This window comes from Danio rerio, chromosome 15 (assembly GCF_052040795.2).
Source record: "Danio rerio strain M-AB ecotype USA chromosome 15, GRCz13ab, whole genome shotgun sequence".
In the NCBI taxonomy this organism is placed as follows: Eukaryota; Metazoa; Chordata; class Actinopteri; order Cypriniformes; family Danionidae; genus Danio; species Danio rerio.
This window is the reverse complement of record NC_141035.1, coordinates 14400048-14420397: the sequence shown is the minus strand read 5'-3', so window position 1 is coordinate 14420397 and position 20350 is coordinate 14400048. Positions and strand designations below refer to the sequence as shown.

Sequence of the window (20350 nt, the reverse complement as noted above, 5' to 3'; positions counted from 1 at the left end):
TTTTTAGCTAATAATCCCAACGATTTCTATATGATTTGTTCAGCCATTCATTTGTTTCCAAACCCCTTCTTTGCATGAGGTTAATCTGCTATGAATGGTCCAATGGCCCAGTCTATTGTGATTGGTCGACTGCATTCAGCGCAATGTAGTTAAACATCAGCATATTCCTCTATTCTTAACCACAACTCCAAGTAATTACAACAACACACATTCAGTATTAATCCACACAGTGATAAAATCTGAACTATTTTGAAAACTGACCATGCCACACGTTTAAGGAACAGCTGATGGTGGCAACAAACAGCAGGACATCACGAGCACAAAACACATTTAAATCGGTAAAGGAAATGGTTTTGGGGCACGAAACGTGAAATAGGTCATACAGATTTAACCTGAGAGATACAAGCACTGATCTATAATAGATACGTGATTACAAGCTGAGCGGAACAATTACATGTTACAACACACTATTCAATACATATTTTGCAAACTACAGAAAACGAGGCAACCATATTAATCACAGGAAGAAGAAACTGATCCATACAAATTGTGTAACAGTACCTTAGAAAGTCCCACACATTAGTAGTGTTTGCTGATTCTTCCTTTATTAACAAACGGGCGGAGAATCCCGTGCTACAGGTTAGGTTATTGTATCAATCATCATTGACAGGACCATCAAATGACAGGACCAAACACAGCACGTGGCTATACTGTGGTGTTGTTGTGAAAATGTACTTTAACTCTTTATTTCCCACAGCTGTATGTCCGGCCATCTCTCAGTGATAGTAATTTTCGCGTCATAATCAATCCTATGAATCCTCATACTCTACTAGTGTCTGAAGGGAAAGGCGCGTACACATTCAACCGATCTGGCAGTTCAAATTTGTTTTGTTTTTTTGTGGCTCTTTAACTCCAACTCTGGACTACATGCAGCTAAATGTATGACACATGTAGCAAAACAGGAAATTGCACTACACATATAATATGAATAAATCATCAACAAAAGACAATTATGACTCAAACGGTTAAGGCTTTACAGTGTAATTTGAGTAAAAAAGACTTAGGGACAGGAAGTGGCTTATTCCATCATATCACTTTTTTTACAGCTTATTGGTTCAGTTGGGTTAGCCCTCTATCCCAGAATAAAACCAGAGCAGGTTGGCACTAAAGTTACCACGCAACAAAAACAATTAAAACCTACCTACCTTCTTGAACCCATAAACCGAGAGTTTGCTCAAACTAAACCTGAACTTAGATGGTTAAAACAGCTTTGTGCAACAGGCCAAAAGCTTTGATTTTAAGCTGACCGAGCAGGTCTTACAAGATATAAAAATTCCCCAAACAATCAAAGTAAATGAATATTACAACTAAGCTAACCAAATTAGTCTCAATTATGCTGTCTCAATAGGGTAAATATCAATGATTGAATCACTCTCAGTGTGAATGCAGATAATGCTATGGTTTAGCTTAACATGGTGCAGTTTGCTAAACACATTCTAAGGCCTCTGCTCTCACAGTCCTCAGTCCTTTAAATGTGTGTTTTTGGGACATTGCTATGAAATGTGATGTATTTTACTCTGCCTACACAAACACATTAGTTGACTATTTTATTGTTAAGATTATGCCACACATAGAATTATCATTCTTAAATGTATTAACTTATTAAAATAACTACACAGAAACACTTCTAATTTAGTTGCTTAATTTTGAAAAATGGCATGGATTGTGCCAAGCTACGATGAATGATATGGTACAAGACACATTGATCATTTAAATGCACACAACTATTACACCACAATCTCTGCTGTGAAGACCAAGGGCATTCTAACCCCCTCCTCCCCCTCCACCACTCACTATTCTCCTTTCTTCTTCCCATATTTCTCTTTCTTTACCCAAAATACCCATGCAAAACCTGGTCTCCCATCTCCCTCTCTTTCTCAAATCCTTCTCTTTTACCCTTGTCTACCTTCCACATTCTCCCTCTTTTTTCTCTTCCTCTTTCTCTCTCTCTCCCTCTTTCTCTTTCTTTCTTTCTTTCTTTCTTTCTTTCTTTCTTTCTCTCTCTCTTCTCTCTCTTGCAGGTCCTCCCAGTATCCGGGCAATGCGGAACATTACAGCTGTGGCTGGACGTAACACATTCATTAATTGTCGTGTGATTGGGTACCCCTATTACTCCATCAAGTGGTATAAAGATGGGATGCTGTTGCCAGACAACCATCGCCAGGTTGTATATGAGAATGGCACACTGAAGTTGAGCGATGTGCAGAAGGGCATGGATGAAGGGGCGTATCTGTGCAGTGTGCTCATCCAACCCCAGCTCTCCATCAGCCAGACTGTCTATGTCACAGTTAAAGGTTGGTGCTTACTGCTTATCATTTAAGGAATGTTTAAGTCCTTGCAAAAGTCACATGCTTTCAATATAAATTCAAAAACCGAAAAAGGCACAGTAAATTTGATTTGGGGCCTGTTTTTTTGGGAAAATTGAAGATTGTAAAGCTGTTGCATATGTGCATAATTATTAACCAAACAAAAACACACAAATAGTTGAGTATGACACATGTGGGAAAGCATGACATTATATTGGCAAAAGTTTTTGGAAACCCTGTCCCAATCACTTACATTGTCACATGTATATAAAATTAATCATCAAGACATGAACATGGGTTTTACAATCATTTGTAAGTAAATGGGGTGCTCTCAGGAGAAGGAAATTCAAGCATGGTACTTGGATAAATTGCCATCTGTCCAAGCATAAAATAGTTTTACAACTAAATATTCAGGTATATTGTTAATTGTATTTAAAAAAAACAGAAGAAAAAAAAAGCAATTGGAAACAACGCTAATAGGATCATCACAGATCAGTATCAGCACTTACTGAGGGGCACAGAGTTAATAGCTACAGACATCTAAACTTTGTGTAGTCTTCAGAAAAGTTCAGGAACAGCAGGTAGAGAGCTTCATGGTTTTTCGCACTCGCAGTGTGCTCGCAGCATTCTGAAAGATGTTTTCAACTTGGTGCGTCGGGAAGCTTGCTCCTAATATGAAATTTCCCATTGTAAAAACAAACTTCTTGCACATGTGCAATAACAAAAAACACAATATGTGAACTGCTTCTAAAGCCGCCGTCAATTGCGATCTCCATAAGTTCATTGTCTACTTGCACAGACATGCTGGATTCACTTGATTAGTTGACACATCGGTTTCGGATCCATTCCTTGGCAGTTTGTGGGTCCTTCACTGGGCATTTTCACCTTTGCAAAGAAACTTTCTAAAGATGTCTGTTTTTGCTAGCTTGTGGAGCTCAAGTGACCAAGATGTAACCGAGAGAATATTATATATTTTTTCAAAACAAAAGACTTTTTAGACTTAAAAGATCTTTCAGACTCAGTTAATAAATAAAATAGAAATAATTCATGTTTTTTGTGTGGTCCAGTACCAATTAATCCACGAATAAGTACCAGTGCACGGCCCAAGGGTTGGTGAGTACTGTTGTAAAGCACACAACCACTGGATTCTATATTAATAGAGATGTGTTCTCCTGATGAGTCTGAGTTTAAGGGTTTACAGGAAAATGATTCTTGTCTGACTGCAGTTTACCAAGTTGGTAGAGGAAGATTATGGTGTGGGTTTGTATTTCCAGGGTAGAGTTAGATGAGCTTAGTTCCAATAAAGTTAACTCTCAATACCTTAGAATACCAATACATTTTGGAAAATGTAATGATCCAAACTTTGTGAGAATGTTTGGGGATTTCAATATAAATGTGCTCAGGTGCACAAAGCAAAGTCCATAATGACATGGAGGAGATTGGTGGGTAGGAACTTGACTCACCTGCAAGAGCCCTGAGTCATATCAAAAGAACACTTTTGGGATGAATTAGAACATTTTGAATCTCATCCAAAATCAGTGCCTGACCTTTCAAATACTCTTCTAGTAGAATGGTCAAACGATTCCCATAAACACACTCCTAAACCTTGTGGAAAGCATTTCTGGATGAGTTATAAAGTAACTGCAAAATGTCAGAAAATATTGTTCATGTGCATGTAAAGACAGATGTCCAAAAACTTTTGTAAATAATGTGTGTGTGCATGTTTTGAGACAAACTGGATACAAACTTGTATGATTTCATGGATATGCAACAAGAAGGTGACTTATGTGGACATTGCCATGTACTGATTTTTTAAAAGGCTTAATAAAAATCACAGAATTTTATTTTTTTTTCTCAGAAAGTAAAAATGTGAATTTTTTTAGTGTGAAATATGCAAATACTGTATTCTTAAATGTCACTTATTAACACTGGACGTGGTGTGAAAAGGCCATCCTAAGAGTATTTTTGGATTTGAGCCAAGCAGCAGGGTATCTTGATTTTATGAAGAGTTTTCGAAAAACCTTTCGTTTGAGACTTGCCATTTCTTGAAAATGTTCTTACTTAATGAACAGATGCCCACTAGATTCAATATCTTTTTCAATTTCTTTCATGAATTATATTGGTTCATGTTGGCAGAATTTGTGTGTTTTGTTAAATTGAGTGTGTGGTGTTCGAATGAGTGTATATTTAAGCTTTAGGTGGGCGGTGAGGGTTGAGGATGGTCTTTCCCCTCAGCTGGCACAAAGACCCTGAGAGAAAGCACACGCCTAATAGTCTTTGATTAACAGGATTACAGGCCTTCCGCAGCATTACAACCATTCATCAATTATCCAGTGTACTTAGCATGTGTATGGAGGTGGATGAGGCGGGGGGTATTTTTCAGTATGTTAAATGTAAATGAAAAGAAGGTTGGATTTTGAATCTTCACTTCACCATGTGTGTCCATATAAGAGGCTACAGCTCCTGGTACAAAGACAGTGAGGTCTACTGTGTTCATTTGCGTGAATGTGTATGTGTACTAGTACAACAGAACACTGACTCCAGTGTGAAGTCAGTATAGTGTGCTGCTTGTCTTGTCATGTCTCTGATTTAATTAGCTGAATTTTAACGAGCCCCAGATTAAATCCCCCAGATGTCTCCGATGGAGCCCCCCACCTCTGTTTCCATGGCAATGCCATTATTCCCCATGCCAATTGGGCTCTAATTAGAGCAGCTATTATGGGCTGGAGGGGTGGGATGTGTGTTAGCGTGTTTGTGCCTGTGCATTTTTTGGAGGGTGATAGGGGTCAGGATTACACTGCAGACCATGGAGGATTAGATTTGTGATTCTGAAGATCTGTCCCTCTCTTCCTTCATCAGTTCCTCCCCTTATCCAGCCCTTTGACTTTCCTCCCACCTCCATTGGTAAGCTGATGTACATAGCCTGTGTGGTGTCCTCCGGAGACATGCCAATCCGGATCACCTGGAGAAAGGACGGTCAGGAGATTGTGTCGGGAACAGCAGGAGTCACCATCGAAACCAAGGAGTTCATGAGTTCCCTTCAGATCTCTAAAGTTTCACTCAAGCACAATGGAAACTACACCTGTATTGCCAGCAATGACGCAGCAACTGTCAGTTCAGAGCGACAACTAATAGTAACAGGTGAGCAATGAGAGGAGGTTTATAGATCAGGCTAGTAAAATAAAAAGCTTTACTGTGATTTTAGAAATACTTTTCTAGACCAGGACTACTTGTTTCAGGGTTACAGCTTGTTTGACGAATATCCATATCAACCAAAATATGTCTAATTAGGCTAAACACAAAATTACAAAAATATTATGTTCTTCATTGTAGTTCCCCCTCGTTTTCGGGTTCAGCCTAATAACCAGGATGGGATCTATGGCAAGTCAGAGGTTCTAAACTGCTCTGTTGAAGGGTACCCTCCACCCAAAGTTGTTTGGAAACATGCCAAAGGTAACAATTTGCTACTGCATGGCTGAAACATGAATTTAAACATTTTTATGCGCCAGTGATGAAATTCAATTTGTTTTTAAAGGTATAGGAAACCCCCAGCAGTACCATCCGGTTCCACTGACAGGTCGCATTCAAATCCTATCCAATGGTTCTCTGCTGATCCGCCATGTTCTAGAAGAAGATCGGGGATACTACTTGTGTCAGGCCAGCAATGGAGTGGGATCAGACATCAGCAAAAGCATGATGCTTACTGTTAAAAGTAAGTATGACCTCTCATGTCTATCTTTACACACTATCTACTATTTCTTAATGCAAAGTTCACAACAATTATGATGACACAATGATTAAGTTTGTCATGGTATCAGATAATGTGACTGTGTCTACATCTGTGTGTCAAAGACAGGAAATTTCATACATGTTGCATCCCAATGAATTATTGCTTGCCATCTTTAACTATGTGCTTAAAGTTAATGACAAGGCAGAACTGGCACCCTTCTTTCAAAAATAAGAGTATAATCAATGAAGCAATGGCTACAAACACAACACACTTTGTGCAAGCTATCTTGTCTTCACAAAGCCCCTAACAAGAAGGTACATCTCAAACGAAATTGTAATATAAATTGAAATTATTCCATTTCAAACATTCACCCAAAACAAAGTTCATTTTAAGTTTATGGAATTCAAAACAGCTCACCGAAGTAACCTTGTGGGAGAGTTCATTTTAGCTTTTAAACACCTTTGAGCTATCATTGGTCTGAGGCGATTATGCAATCGGTGGGTGTGTTTTTCCAAATACTTTTTCAACCCACATGAGTCAGACAAAAGACCAACATACAAACAACAACACTAGCCATATAAATACACTGGAGATATGCGAAGCTGGTACAGATGTATCTGCACCTGTATGATCAAGCCTGCTTTGTTTCGGCACATCTTTCTTTGAGTGCATTGGCAGTGCTATCCGCTGTCTGTCCATGACAAATAGAAAACAATTTAAAGACGTGGTGTGCCACATTGACGCTTCTCGTGATGAAGCTTGTCTGCCAGTCTTGCCAGATGTTTATTAAATGGTTCTTCTCAGCCATCATTGTTGTATTTTAGGGAACATTTACAACACTGCCTACTGCGGTGTAGGTTTGTTAAGAGTGTTCGAAAACAGCATACTGTCACTCAGCCTTTTTAAAATTATTTTTGCCCACAAACAAAGAACAAAAAAAAAGAACTTTGAAGTATACCAGGGCTTTTAAGACAGGTGTACTGATGCCACAGCTTCACAAACCTGTTCTCCACTGTATAAATCCATCTAGCAGCACAAGTACTGTTTTATATGATTTGTTTAACCATGCTTGAAAGCTGTATAATGAGGAGATCCAGTGCTCCAATTGGGACAAAAACCCTATGATGCATCAATTGTGGTCCCCTGTGACATGCTATTCAAAATAAATCAATTCTTATGTACACTTACATTTACAGATCACCGACACACCTCCATCAAACAGATCATGCCAAAAGCATGTTGATAATGTGTAGAATGAACCCCACTTAATGATGCATCTTAGCCATCAGGGAAACCCAATTTATGATTGTGCAACACTCTTCATGGAAAGATGCTAATGGTCACACAAACAATAATGTCAATATAAAACAAGCAACATTTCCAACTCAAGTATATTCTACTGTGGCCACTCACATTTTCAGTTGCCTTAGTTGGTGATTTTCACCAATGTAAAAGAAATAATAGAGAAAAATGATGTGCACCTTTAAGTATATTAGGAAACAAACTGATCATAGCATTGTAAATATGTAAATTAACCCAGCAATGCACTAATTAAAACATTTTGGCTGATGCTGATAACTTCATAACTATATAACTTTATATTTGGAAACCGATAACCAGGTTGATAAATATAATTAACAGGTTGATAAATAAAAAAAAAAGAATTCTGCCTAAGTGCAAAAACAAAAGGCTGGTTGATCACAGTGAACAAAATGGCAATTGTTGTAGCCTACTTTAATTTTATGGTAAAAAGTAAAAATGTAAAAATTAAAAAAATTCCCACACTTTCGTCATCTTCTTTTCTCTAGCAGTCTGCTGAGAGTGACATGTCAAATCATGTAAATGCCACCAATCAAAACCCCCATCACCAACAACAACACATACCTAAAGTAGTTAAACTGATATAACAACAACTTACTGACAGGATAAGGATTTTTTTAAGAATCTTTTAAGATAAAATAGGTATTTACTGGCTGATATCCTATCCCAAAATCAAACCAAAATCTATTGTGCAATAAAAAACTATCGAGTCATTGTTAATAATCGTAAGCAAAATATCAATTCTGGTTAAGCTTACAGCACTCTGATTTTTATTACAGAAACTGTGTCACTTTCTATGCTAATCTCTATAGTAATGCTTTAAAACCCTGCAACTCCAAGGTCATATAAAGAGTTAATATGCAAAAGACATAACTTTGTTTTTATTAATTTTCATATTTTTATTGTAAATTCTTCAATGCATGATACCAAAACATTTTTATGCATAAATACTTAGTGTGAATAAGCTTTTCATATTTTCAAGGTCTTGGTAATAACTTAACCATTTTTTAGCTTTAAATTAGCGGTATTTTTCACTACTGAGTAATATATATGTATTTTTTTAACAATTTTATTCATTCCGTCCACCATCTTGAATTAAAATTTAGAGACTGTCTTATTCTTAAAGGATACATATTGCTTTATCGTGTGTTTGAGGTCTTTGTTTAAGACTGTCCCTCAGATGGGCTTTCACGTCTCACGAGTGATGCCTGCGGGAAAGGTTCGAGATGCTTGAGTGGACACACAACACACCACCTCTAAACACACACACACACACACACACACATATACACACGCGCACACACACACACGTACATCTGCACCTGTCACACTATGTCACTCAAACTAATGACCCAGCTTATGATATATCAGTCACACAGAGACAAGAAATAAAAACGCTTTGACTTTTTTATATAGTAGATAGAATTGCCAGGAGTTACTCTGTGGTGTGTGAGTGTGTGTGTGTGTGTGTGTGTGTGTGTGTGTGTGTGTGTGTGTGTGTGTGTGTGGGTGCGTGCGTGCTTGCGTGTGTGTGTGTGTGCGTGTGTGCGTGTGTGTGTGTGTGTGTGCGTGCGTTTGTGCGGATGTCTTACAGTAGAACAACTGTAAAAATACCAAATTCAGAAATGTGGCCAGCTCATTTAGATTAATAGAACATTAGAACGGAATCCGTAAGGCCATCTCATGACTGATGGTTCGATTGGACACACGATCTGTTTGTCCACATCCATACTATTGATCTCTCACATAATGTAGAGTGCAGAAAACTCCTGTCCACGCAACACTGCCCTAGGCTTGAGTTACAGTCCAGACCACATTTAAACAAACCTTATCCACCGGTGTATTCATTAACTCTCAGCCAGAACGTACCCAAGTGAATCTTATAATCTTACCAAGATGTGTGCGGCTCGTATTTCACATTCATATTAAATAAATAAGAGCATATCATTTATATAAAGAGCACAGAGAGGTTTTAATAGCTGTAAACAAATGAATGCCAATTAATGTACCACAAGCATTTTTGCTATTAGAATGATATCCAAATAATAGATTTATTGAAATTTAATTTAAATTGAACTAAATACTTCCAATATGAATGCTTAGAACTGTACTTTACAAATGCAAAAATGTAACAATTTTAATTAGAGTTGTTGTTATTATTAAAGTCTAGGCTGTCTATTCACATATTACATTATTATTATTATTAGTAGTAGTAGTACAGGTAGTAGTAGTAGTATTAATAATATATTAATAATTCATTATTATTATTATTATTACAACTAATATATATATATATATATATATATATAATTTTAATTTTATTATATTATTATAATTTTATTATAATAATATTATTATTATTAATACTACAACTAATAATTATAATAATAATAATAATAATAATAACAATAATAATAGTAATGATAATAATAATAATAATAATAATAATATTTTTAACAATAATAGCAATTGTTAATAATATTATTATTACTATTATATTATTATTATTATTATTATTAATGTGTTAAAATGTGTCGCTATTATTAAATATAAATATTATTATCAATAATTATTGTTTTTGTTAATAATAATAATAATAATAATAATAGTGATTAGGATTGAATAATAAAGGATTGACAATCCTTTAAAAAATGCAAAAATACATTTAGTTAATGTGAATGTATTCATTAGTTTTGTGTGTTATTATTCAAAGAGATAACAAAATTATTGTTTTTAAGTTTTAAGTATTCATATAATGCTGGTAGATACCAAACAGTGTAATTCTCTCTCTCACACAGACACACTCACACACTCTCTCTCTCTCTCTCTCTCTCTCTCTCTCTCTCTGATTCAGTGTTGGTGTTATTGATTGAATCGTTCCTCTGTTCTGCCTCCCCCAATTCTATCCGTTTCACTCGTTGGAATGAATAAGTGATGAAAACAAAACAGCGGAACCCTCCTCAGATCGATATTTTGTATGTGTGTGTGTGTGTTTGAGTAACTCAGGGGGGATGAGCGAGAGACTGTGAAAAAGTGATTGAGGAGTTGGAGGGAGATACTCTCCAACTATAACTGCCCCGTGTCACAAGAAAGCCAAGTATCGGGTTGTCAGAATGACCCCTTCAAAAAATGACATGCCTCTCACATGTATTTACCTCTTGTACTATATTTTCATGCAGTTCCAGCTATGATCACATCGCATCCTAACACCACCATGGCCATAAAGGGACAGAACAAGGAGTTAAACTGCACTGCCCGGGGTGAGTACCCCATCATCATCCGCTGGGAGCGAGGTGACACCGTTATTGACCCTGACCGCAACCCTCGCTACTCCATCACCACCAGCCCCAATGAGAAGAGCGATGAAGTTATCTCCACACTAAAAGTGAGACATATGCACGCACACAGACATCCATAAACAAAGATTTTCAGTAACCAATAAGTACCATCTATTCTGGTGGCAGAGACATGTCTAAAGGTTTCCAAATAAGTTTCCTAATGTTTATTTATTTATATTTCATCACATTTGAGCAACCTCATGCATGTACTTCTTTATAAGAAAACTTGCAGTTTTGCGCTACGTTTTCGATTTAAATCCCTCCCCAAAAATAATTTTAAACATGAAAGTTGAAATTAGCTGACAAAAGCTCAAAAATATTGTTTTTACCATAATTAAATCTAACAGGTGCTAACATTGTCTAAACTGATGCTCAACACACACAAATCTCTTAAAATCTCAAAATAAGTACTCGTGAGTTTTCGTGAACCTTCAAAGGCTTATTTAGGCTAATTATACAAGCTTGGGTAATTATGCAAGTCATTGTATAACAATAGTTTGTTCTGCAGACAATCAAATATAAATATTTTTAAGGGGGCTAATAATATTGACACTAAAATGTTTTTTTTTTTTTTTTTTTTTTTTAACTGCTTTTATTCTAGCCAAAATAAAACTTTCTCCAGAGGAAAACATATTCTAGGAAATACTGTGAAAAAATTCCTTGTTGGTAAACATCATTTGGGAAATAATTGAAAAAGAAACCAAAAAATTCACTGGAGGGCTAATAATTTTGGCTTTAACTGTATACTGTACCATTTAGAATTAAATAAAAACTATTTAAATGAGTGATTTAATGTAATTACTGTAATCAAAATAGATCAGGAAGTACAAAGAACCAACCATCCTACTATTGACCTCTATACATCATACAGTAACAAATAAAGTGGGGCCTAGGATGAAAATCTTTTGAACACTTTGACAATTTTCTGCAGCTGAAGCCAGCAGAGCGTGGGGATTCTGTCTTTTTCTCCTGCCACGCCATCAACTCATACGGCGAGGGTCGAGGGCTCATCCAGCTGACAGTGCAAGGCAAGACAATCAGCCATGAACAACACGCTCACATCTTACATGATACTCTTTATCTAGAGACACAAAATCAATAATTTACCTCCCGGCCCCAAGCCACCGCTTACTCTTCAGCTTCTCTGCCTTTTTCTCGGTCTCAATCCTCCACTGTCTGTTTGAAGTCTATTTCCTTTTGTTTTGTTCACAGAACCCCCTGACCCCCCAGAGCTTGAGGTTCGAGAAGTCAAAGATCGTAGTATGAACCTAAGGTGGACACAGAGGTTTGACGGCAACAGCATAATCACCAGCTATGACATTGAGTACAAGAACAAATCCGGTGCGCCATTGCTTTGTTTCCATTTCAAGCTTGGATGAATTACATTGTGAAAGTGCATTAAATATGTATTTGTATGTCAGAAGAATATGTAGCGAATAAGCTCACAGTACAAGAAGATGAATGGGAAGTGAACAGATTTCTGCGGTGTTGCGACTCGAGCGTATTGCCTTATTTTGCTGTTTGTACATCTGTGTTTGTCCTAGTTTTCCATGCATTGCTTGCTTTTCATTTCCGTATGATTTGACCTGTAAACAGTCCTCTTTGCATGCTAGCAAACATAATGTTCCAGAACAGCTAGGATGGAGTTGTAGTAATGTATCTGTGTTATTTTGTCCTTGTCGTAGACCCGTGGGAGCTGAAACATGCCACCCGTAAGATCTCACCCACTAACAACCAAGCCAACATAGTAGAGCTCCACCCGGCGTCTGTCTACAGCATCCGCATGTACTCCTACAACAAGATCGGACGCAGTCAAGCCAGCAAAGAGCTGACCATCAGCACAGAGGAAGCACGTATGTCTAATGTCTCGGTTCATATTCTACAAATCCATCTTACCAAAATATATGGAACTGGCACCGTATAATTCTGTAGAACATAAAAGGACAAGATTTGTGTTCATCTTTTCCAAAACATTCACAAAACCACCCTGAATCTGTTCTTGAGTTGTTGCTGACTTGTCAATCAAGTTACAATGGAAGAGAGTCCTTAAACTATAATATGAATTAAAATGGGACAGCCATGGCCTAACGGTTAGAGAGTTCGACTGTGATCCAAAAGTTGCAGGTTTGACTCTCGTCATCAGCAGGTTTGTAGGTGGGAGTGAATAACCTGTACTCTTATCTATCTTTATTACTATGGCTGAGGTTATTCCCTTGAGGAAGGCAAATAACCCTGAGTTGCTTTGGATAAAAGCATCTGGTAAATCCATAAATGTAAACTTGCAGTCATCTTACGACTTTGTTCCTACAACTTTCATGATGCAACACTGCATAGACTGTTAAGTAAAAATCTGATGTGCAGCTAACGCAGTGTGGTTTAGCAAAAGTTTGAAATCGGCTGCAAAAACAGCACTACAAGCAGCCTTCTGAAAACCTTGAAAACTTACAAATGTACTACTGTAAGTTTGAGAAGTGAGCAGTCATATAGTTGGGAGTTTACTACATGACTGTCAGTACATCCCATATAGTATGAATGGAAGTATTATGAATGGAATTCAGATGTATAACATCTGCCATTTGTCAATATCAAATAACTTACCCGCATCAGATGCGTCACTTCACTCCCATTGATGAATTTTTCCGTGCAGCATCACGAGATAGCATAGTATCCATCAGATGTGCACTTCAGAATCTTGCCGGAAGTACTAGGTCATCCAGGTTCTTCTTGCATAGTGTTTTTTGAATTCTATGAATTCAGAATACTACTTCCTTTGTTAATGTACTATATAGAATGAAAATCGAGCCAAATGTGAAAGCACCAGCTAATAGTGCAGTACTGCATATATAAATCTGAGATATAGCAATATACGCAAATCACATATTTAAAATGCAAGTTCATGTTTAGATTCCAAAGATATAAAAAATAGGTCATATATGTACATACATGCAACAAATAATTTAAAACTGCAAAAATGAGCATTTAAATATGAATACGACACGAGGACTGTGCCATAAGAAATGAGGAGTAAGCAACATCTCCAGGTGCTCCTTTTAGAACTGGACTAAAAATGTTATGTGAATCCCTGATAAGAAGTCTATATATTAAGTGTACCTTTGGGACAGAGACTCAAGCAGCACTCCATGTAATGCATATGTGCTTCAGACTATTCAAGTTTAAGTCCTGGTTCAGAACTTTTCCTGATCTGGCACTGCCCTCTCTTGCCCTTTGCTTCCATGCAATTATCTTATCTGTCCTCTGTCTATCTTATTGAATGTCAAATATTTGAACTGATTGATATTTCATTCCTTTAATATTCTTGTGACATGTTTCTTTACTTACAGCTCCTGATGGGCCACCCATGGAAGTGATTTTACAGCCAATGACTTCTCAAAGTATCCGCGTCACCTGGAAGGTATGCCTGCAACTTCTTAACTTGCACTTCTTTGGACTTTAAAGTTTTAGATTTAACTGGATCTCTTTTTTTCACTCCACTCAGGCACCTAAGAAAGAGCTCCAAAATGGAGTGATTCGAGGCTATCAAATTGGTTATAGGGAGAACGGACCAGGCAGTAATGGACAGTACAGTATAGTGGAGATGAAAGCCACAGGTGACAGCGAGGTCTACACTCTGGATAATTTGAAGAAGTTTGCTCAGTATGGTGTGGTGGTCCAGGCCTTCAACCGAGCTGGAACTGGACCTTCCAGCTCTGAGATCAATGCCACAACACTTGAAGATGGTAATGAAACATAATTGTATACCTGCTAATCTACCTACCCACCTACCTACCAACCCATCTATCTATCTCGCTCTAAGGATTTCTTTTGTATGATTGCACATAAGCCATGTGTCCGGGGCAACTACAGACTGTGGCCCTAATCCGCATGTGTGTCACTGTCACTGAGGCAACAGTGATATTGATGCTGTTAAGGATAATAGTAATAACAACAAGCATAGGAAAAATAATTATAATTAGCCTGTCTGCCAAGGCCCCTCTCCCTGATCCTCTGCTTTTCCTCCCAGTCTAATTATCTGCAGCTGAGCGCATTGTCTCCCCCTCTCTCTTTTCATCTTTCCTCCAGATCCCTCTCTCCGGCTTTCAACTCCCCTCCTCTACGCTCCCACTCCTCTCTCACTCGCTCTCAAAACACCTTTCATTTATTTCTCCCTCCATCTCCCAACTTCCCCTTCCACCCCTCCACCCACTTCTTCTCCATTCTTATTTTTGGAAAGCTCCTGGGTTATTTTTTTTTTGTCCCACTGTTGAGTTCTTCCATCATTTTATTTTCCCCTGTTGACTTTGTTTTTTTACCTCACAGTGTTTCTCTTGTCAAGTTTAGTTTTTCTACCTTTTCAACCTTAAAAATCATTCAATGAAGATGGACCACCAGGTTGAAACCTTGTCTGGTACTCCAGCCATCTGCAACTCTAGATCAGCTGAACCATCTAATAATTATAAAGATTGATGACCAACAAATAATGTAAAACCACCTTTATGAGTCAAATGTAGTCCATGAGTGAAAATTATCCAATGTCTGATGGTCAAAGTCAGTTTTGTGGATGTTGACCAGTAGAGAATGTTGGAGAGAAAGATAATTTTGATTGGCACAGACTTCTTATAAACACAGTCCTAACCTGCCTATTTGCCCTTAATAACTGACAAATTAGGACTGAAAAAGTGGTATGAAATAATTTCCTCTCTCACAGGTACAAAATGTACAAGTTAGATGGTCAGCGCAGTCAGCTTATATTCTCTATAATCTTTTGATGTCATAGCTAAAGATAGATGATTTGGTTCACTTCACAGGGTCCTCTTTAAAATGATTCATTAGTAAGATCTAACTGAAAGCATGATTTGTTTATGAGTCAGAGATGACTACTTCTGTCATGGTTCTGCCAAGAAAATATAGAGTAGATAATATCAAGAATTTAAGAGTATAATGTGTTAATTGTTTTTTTTTTTTTTTTTTTTTTTTTTAATGCAACTACACTTAGGTTAAATCTTTTAAAATGCATGGCTGCTGTTTTAAGCTAGTTTGTAAAGCCCTTTTATACTTAAAATGGACTTGAAGAACAAATTAAAATAGTGTTATTTCAAACTAAATCTGATTCAAACAAAGCTATTTTTGAGTTTGTTTCGGCAGTTCGAAGCAGCTCACCAATTGCACCTATGCACCTTTAAGCTACCATTTGTCCACTGTGATTATGCAACCAGTGGGTGTGTTTTGGAACTCCACCTTCCTTAATGTACAATTTCTTCTCCCTGATTCACTTTCATGGGGGTCAAACAGAACAAAATCCAAACAAACAACACCTAGTCACATAAATACTAGCCTACCTGTACTACTGTTCACAGAGAGATGGGGAGAAGCCCACCTCATTACACCATATATGTTTTCCACACTGGTGGTAACATTCAGTGTATTTCCATGTCAAACAGATACAAATGTAGAGATGTGATACACCGTGTTGACATTTTTTCATTGACAAGGCTGTATTTTTATGAAAGTGTTCATCTCTGTCATCGTTGTATTTAGGGGTAAATGCAAGCAGCATGACACATTTACAACAAAGCCTACTACAGAGCAGAGGTGTTTGGAGTGTTCGAAAACAGCATACCGTCAAATCTTCTTCTTGCCCTCAAACAAATAACAAATAAGAACATCAAATAAAGTATATTAAGGCTTTGGCTGGTCATAAGCTGGTTTATATGCTGGTCCTAAGCAATTACTGTGGCTTCTGATTAGAATCATCACATGACCAGCGTAAACAGGCTCATGACTAGCTGAGAACCATCCTAAAACTGTTCAAACCAGCAGCCAAGTTTCAACACATACAGTTAGGTCCATAAATATTTGGACCTAATGTCAACTTTAATTTGAGGGTATTTACATGCAAATCAGGTGAACGCTGTAGGAATTACAACAGTTTGCATATGTGCCTCCCACTTGTTAAGGGTCCAAAGTTAATTAGACAGAATAATAAACTCTGTAAAAACTATGCTATTCATCAAAAAGAATATATGGAAGAAAATAAATGAAACACTTTGAAATGACATAAATTAATAATTTTAGATGTTAAGTAAGGATGGCAGTATACCTGTAAGTTGTTTTGGGTGTCAGATCCAGAAAACCAAGAAACTGGGTTTTGCGGGCAGGGTTGAAGAATTATTGCGAGTTGTGCTTGTGAGCGCTCGATCAAGCCGCTCTACTCCAAATGGCAGTTTTAGTGTGGTCCACCAGGGCCAGACAGAGTCAGACCCTAAGGCCTCTTCAAACAAATACCATCATTTCTCCTCTGCTCTTTCTCCCTCCCTCCTCTCATCATCTCCTTTACTCACTCCTTCTCTTCCTGCGCCAGCTGCAGCTGCTCCCTCATAGAGCCAAGCCAGCTTTATCCCTCCTCTATCCCTCCTTTCATCCTGTCGTCCGCACATGCTTTTTTCCCTCCCAGCAAGTCACACAGACAGGCTCTGTGTCCCCTCAATAGTGCCATTATTTATTCAGGAACACAATTTGGCACATCACTACTGCCACATTTGCAGTGTATCCGGAAAAAAAAAATGATTCCATTTAGTAGGTGAAAAAGCTCAAGATCAAGATAACAGCAACGTTTCACTTCTCTTCAGTTTCAGGACATGATTGTTCCTTCCATTTTGAGTGCAGTTACAAGGTTGTTGATGCTCTTGGGCCACACCAAGAGCTCCAATTGCAGTATATTACTGTCATTTTACTATATCACTGTAATTGTGCTCTTTCACTGCAATTTTTGGTTTCCTCTTCCCCTATTTTATCTTGTTTCCATTTGGTGCCTGAATTGTCCTGTTGCTTCCTTTATTTTTATGTAACCATCTTTTTTTTTTTTTCCTCGAACAGTTCCCAGCCAGCCACCCCAGAATGTTCGGGCCATAACAGTGACATCAGATGAGGCAGTGATCACGTGGTCCGAGCCCCCAAGGATGACCCTGAATGGGGTTCTGAAGGGCTACCGTGTGGTGTTCTGGTCCCTCTACCCCGATGGAGGTGGGTGCTGTGGGGGCCAGACACTGGGGCTCAACCAGAGTAATTATGCACTATTACTGTTACACCCTCACTAGCTGCAGTCCCTGTAGAGCGCCCCCCTACTGTCCACCCATGTATCTGTATCCCAGCCAGTCCAAACCACAGACGCATTTACGTGTACATTTGTGGCAGGACAGGTGTATGTGTGTGTTGTTGTCTATTATATTTAACGAACAAAGAATGTTGATTACAAAATGTATATAATAACAGAAAAAAAGTATTGGTATAATTACAACGGTGAAACCTCTGTCCACACAATCACTCTCATAATTTTATTAATAATTGGAATTAATTAGTAGAAATAATGAATAATTATAAGTCTGCATGATAACTGTGAAACTACAATTTAAAATATTGGAGTTTTATTGTTTTTTTGTTTTTTTTTTGTAACTTTGGTTTATGTTTTAGAAATGTCAAAACATACAGTAAAGCAGTTTAATATGTTTTAAATGCAATTATTCTTGTGATGAATCATCATATAAACTAAAAAATCTTGCTGACCCCAAGTTATTGAATGGTTGTGCACATAGACCAATAAGCTAGGACAGCAAAAATGGTTCATAATTGGGTTTAATGTGTGTTTTCAAATACAAAGTCTATAGAGTTTAATTTTTCTTTATTCAACTGTCACTTACAAAAACAGTACTACGGTGATTACATTAGATTAGGGCTTCACAAGAACAAAACAATCTTGCAATATTTATTATTTGTGCTATGAATAAATATTACAAAAAAAATAATTTCACCAGAATCATTTGAGCTTGGAAATAATTCATAATTTCACATTGGATTGATTGATGAATTTATAATTTTAGGTTAGGATGATTGAGATTGATGTAGGGAAGCTTATCTGAATAAAATATAATAAAGAAATTACATGCTATATAAATATAACTGACCAAATATGAATTGAATAGATTTTTTCAAAGAGAGAAAAAATAAAAGAAATTGACTAATAAAATATAAAATACCACTGTACAAACAGCATCTAAACTCTTATAGTTCAGATATTCATATATATATATATATTCATATATATATATATATATATATATATATATATATATATATATATATATATATATATATATATATATATATATATATATATATATATATATATATTCATAGTCTTAATTTTGTAAACAATTATATAAATGGTTTCTTTAAGCTACAAACATTACAATGTAGTGAGCTTAAATCATTTAAATTAGCTTGAAACACAAAAGTTAGACTTTAAACGTTTCCCTTAAACTACTAATCTTTAGTATACCAACTCAAAATTCTGTAATGTGACTATTGCAGATTCACAAATTGCAATAGTAATGCTAAAAAGATGTATTGTGCAGCCCTACATCAGATGATAATACTATGAAAATTGAATTATAAATAAACAGCATATCCAAATACTTTGGATAAACCTTACTTTTTGACTTAACAGATAAATATCATTTTCACAGACAAATCGTATTCACTGCTTTAAATAGCTATACATTAGCAGTGACAAGCAAGGAAATGTACTATTTTAGTCTCCTCTGACTATTACCATATTATTATTTTTTTGTAAGTGAAAAGTGTGTCAGTATGGTTCCTCCTGTATTCCCTTGTGTGATGTGTTCAGTGATATTAGTGAGTATACTGTCTAAATATGCAGAAGGAGAGTCATTAAATGTTCTTCACATCTCAGAATGGGGAGAGATGCAAAACATCACTACCACTCGTGAGCAGGTGGAACTGAAGGGGCTGGAGAAGTTCACAAACTACAGCGTTCAGGTCCTGGCCTACACACAGGCAGGAGATGGGGTCCGCAGCAACGTTCTCTACATACAGACCCGAGAAGACCGTAAGTACATGCTCTATACAAGCAGGTACACACATGACCACTGATCTAGCTGTATTTGCAGATATTCAATTCAGCTTTATTTGTATAGCTCTTTTACAATGTAGATTTTGTTAAAGCATGGACCAAAACACTGCATCAATTTATATAATCAGGGTTTCTGCATGTTTCATCAAGTCAAATTTAAGACCAATATCAGACCAATGTCAGACTGCAGGTCTAAACTGTAAAGATTCTATCTAATGGCCCAGTTATAAGTATTTCTTAGGTATATATTTTAATTTATTTTTAATAAAAAAAAAACTATAATATACTATATGTATGTATAAAAGTCTGTCCAAGTCAGTGTCCTTAAAAGATCTAAATACACAGAGAACTTTTTTAAACACATATTATTTTAAGGCAGATAATTAAACCATACTGAAAATAAAGTTAGCAAATAAAACTTTTGTTACAAGTTTAGCTGAGAAGAATTGTTGATGATTGGACATTTTATGGTCTAAAATATTGTTCACAATATTTTAAGACTTTTTAAGACCCCGTGGACATCCTGATAATGCCCTTCCACTTGCTGCAGACTTCTAAAGGTGCATCTCAATTAGTATTCCTAGGTCACGGATTAGTAGGTTGTGTACAAACGTCTTCATTGTACAACATCAAAACTAGAATTTATAAACAGTGGCTGAACTTATATTAT

At 36.8% G+C, this 20350-nt stretch overlaps 2 protein-coding genes across 9 annotated transcripts in view; one reads left to right on the top strand and one right to left on the bottom strand.

The window, feature by feature from the left end:
- Window positions 1-20350, bottom strand: part of LOC110437892 (uncharacterized) — an 86792-nt gene that overhangs the window by 3217 nt on the left and 63225 nt on the right. The gene's annotated exons all lie outside the window — the stretch shown is intronic.
- The window catches only part of dscaml1 (Down syndrome cell adhesion molecule like 1), a 161756-nt gene that overhangs the window by 117067 nt on the left and 24339 nt on the right, over window positions 1-20350 (top strand). For 4 of the 8 annotated variants that reach the window (XM_087283738.1, XM_087283739.1, XM_087283743.1 and 1 more), the window contains exons 8-19: window positions 2082-2354; window positions 5226-5507; window positions 5700-5819; window positions 5902-6078; window positions 10596-10801; window positions 11686-11782; window positions 11967-12095; window positions 12440-12607; window positions 14096-14166; window positions 14251-14491; window positions 17628-17813; window positions 19501-19656. In XM_087283738.1, the coding sequence (XP_087139864.1) occupies window positions 2082-2354; window positions 5226-5507; window positions 5700-5819; window positions 5902-6078; window positions 10596-10801; window positions 11686-11782; window positions 11967-12095; window positions 12440-12607; window positions 14096-14166; window positions 14251-14491; window positions 17628-17813; window positions 19501-19656 (2106 nt within the window). The remainder of the gene's footprint in view (window positions 1-2081; window positions 2355-5225; window positions 5508-5699; window positions 5820-5901; window positions 6079-10595; window positions 10802-11685; window positions 11783-11966; window positions 12096-12439; window positions 12608-14095; window positions 14167-14250; window positions 14492-17627; window positions 17814-19500; window positions 19657-20350) is intronic. The other 4 variants (XM_087283741.1, XM_087283740.1, XM_087283745.1 and 1 more) reach the window with 1 other exon arrangement.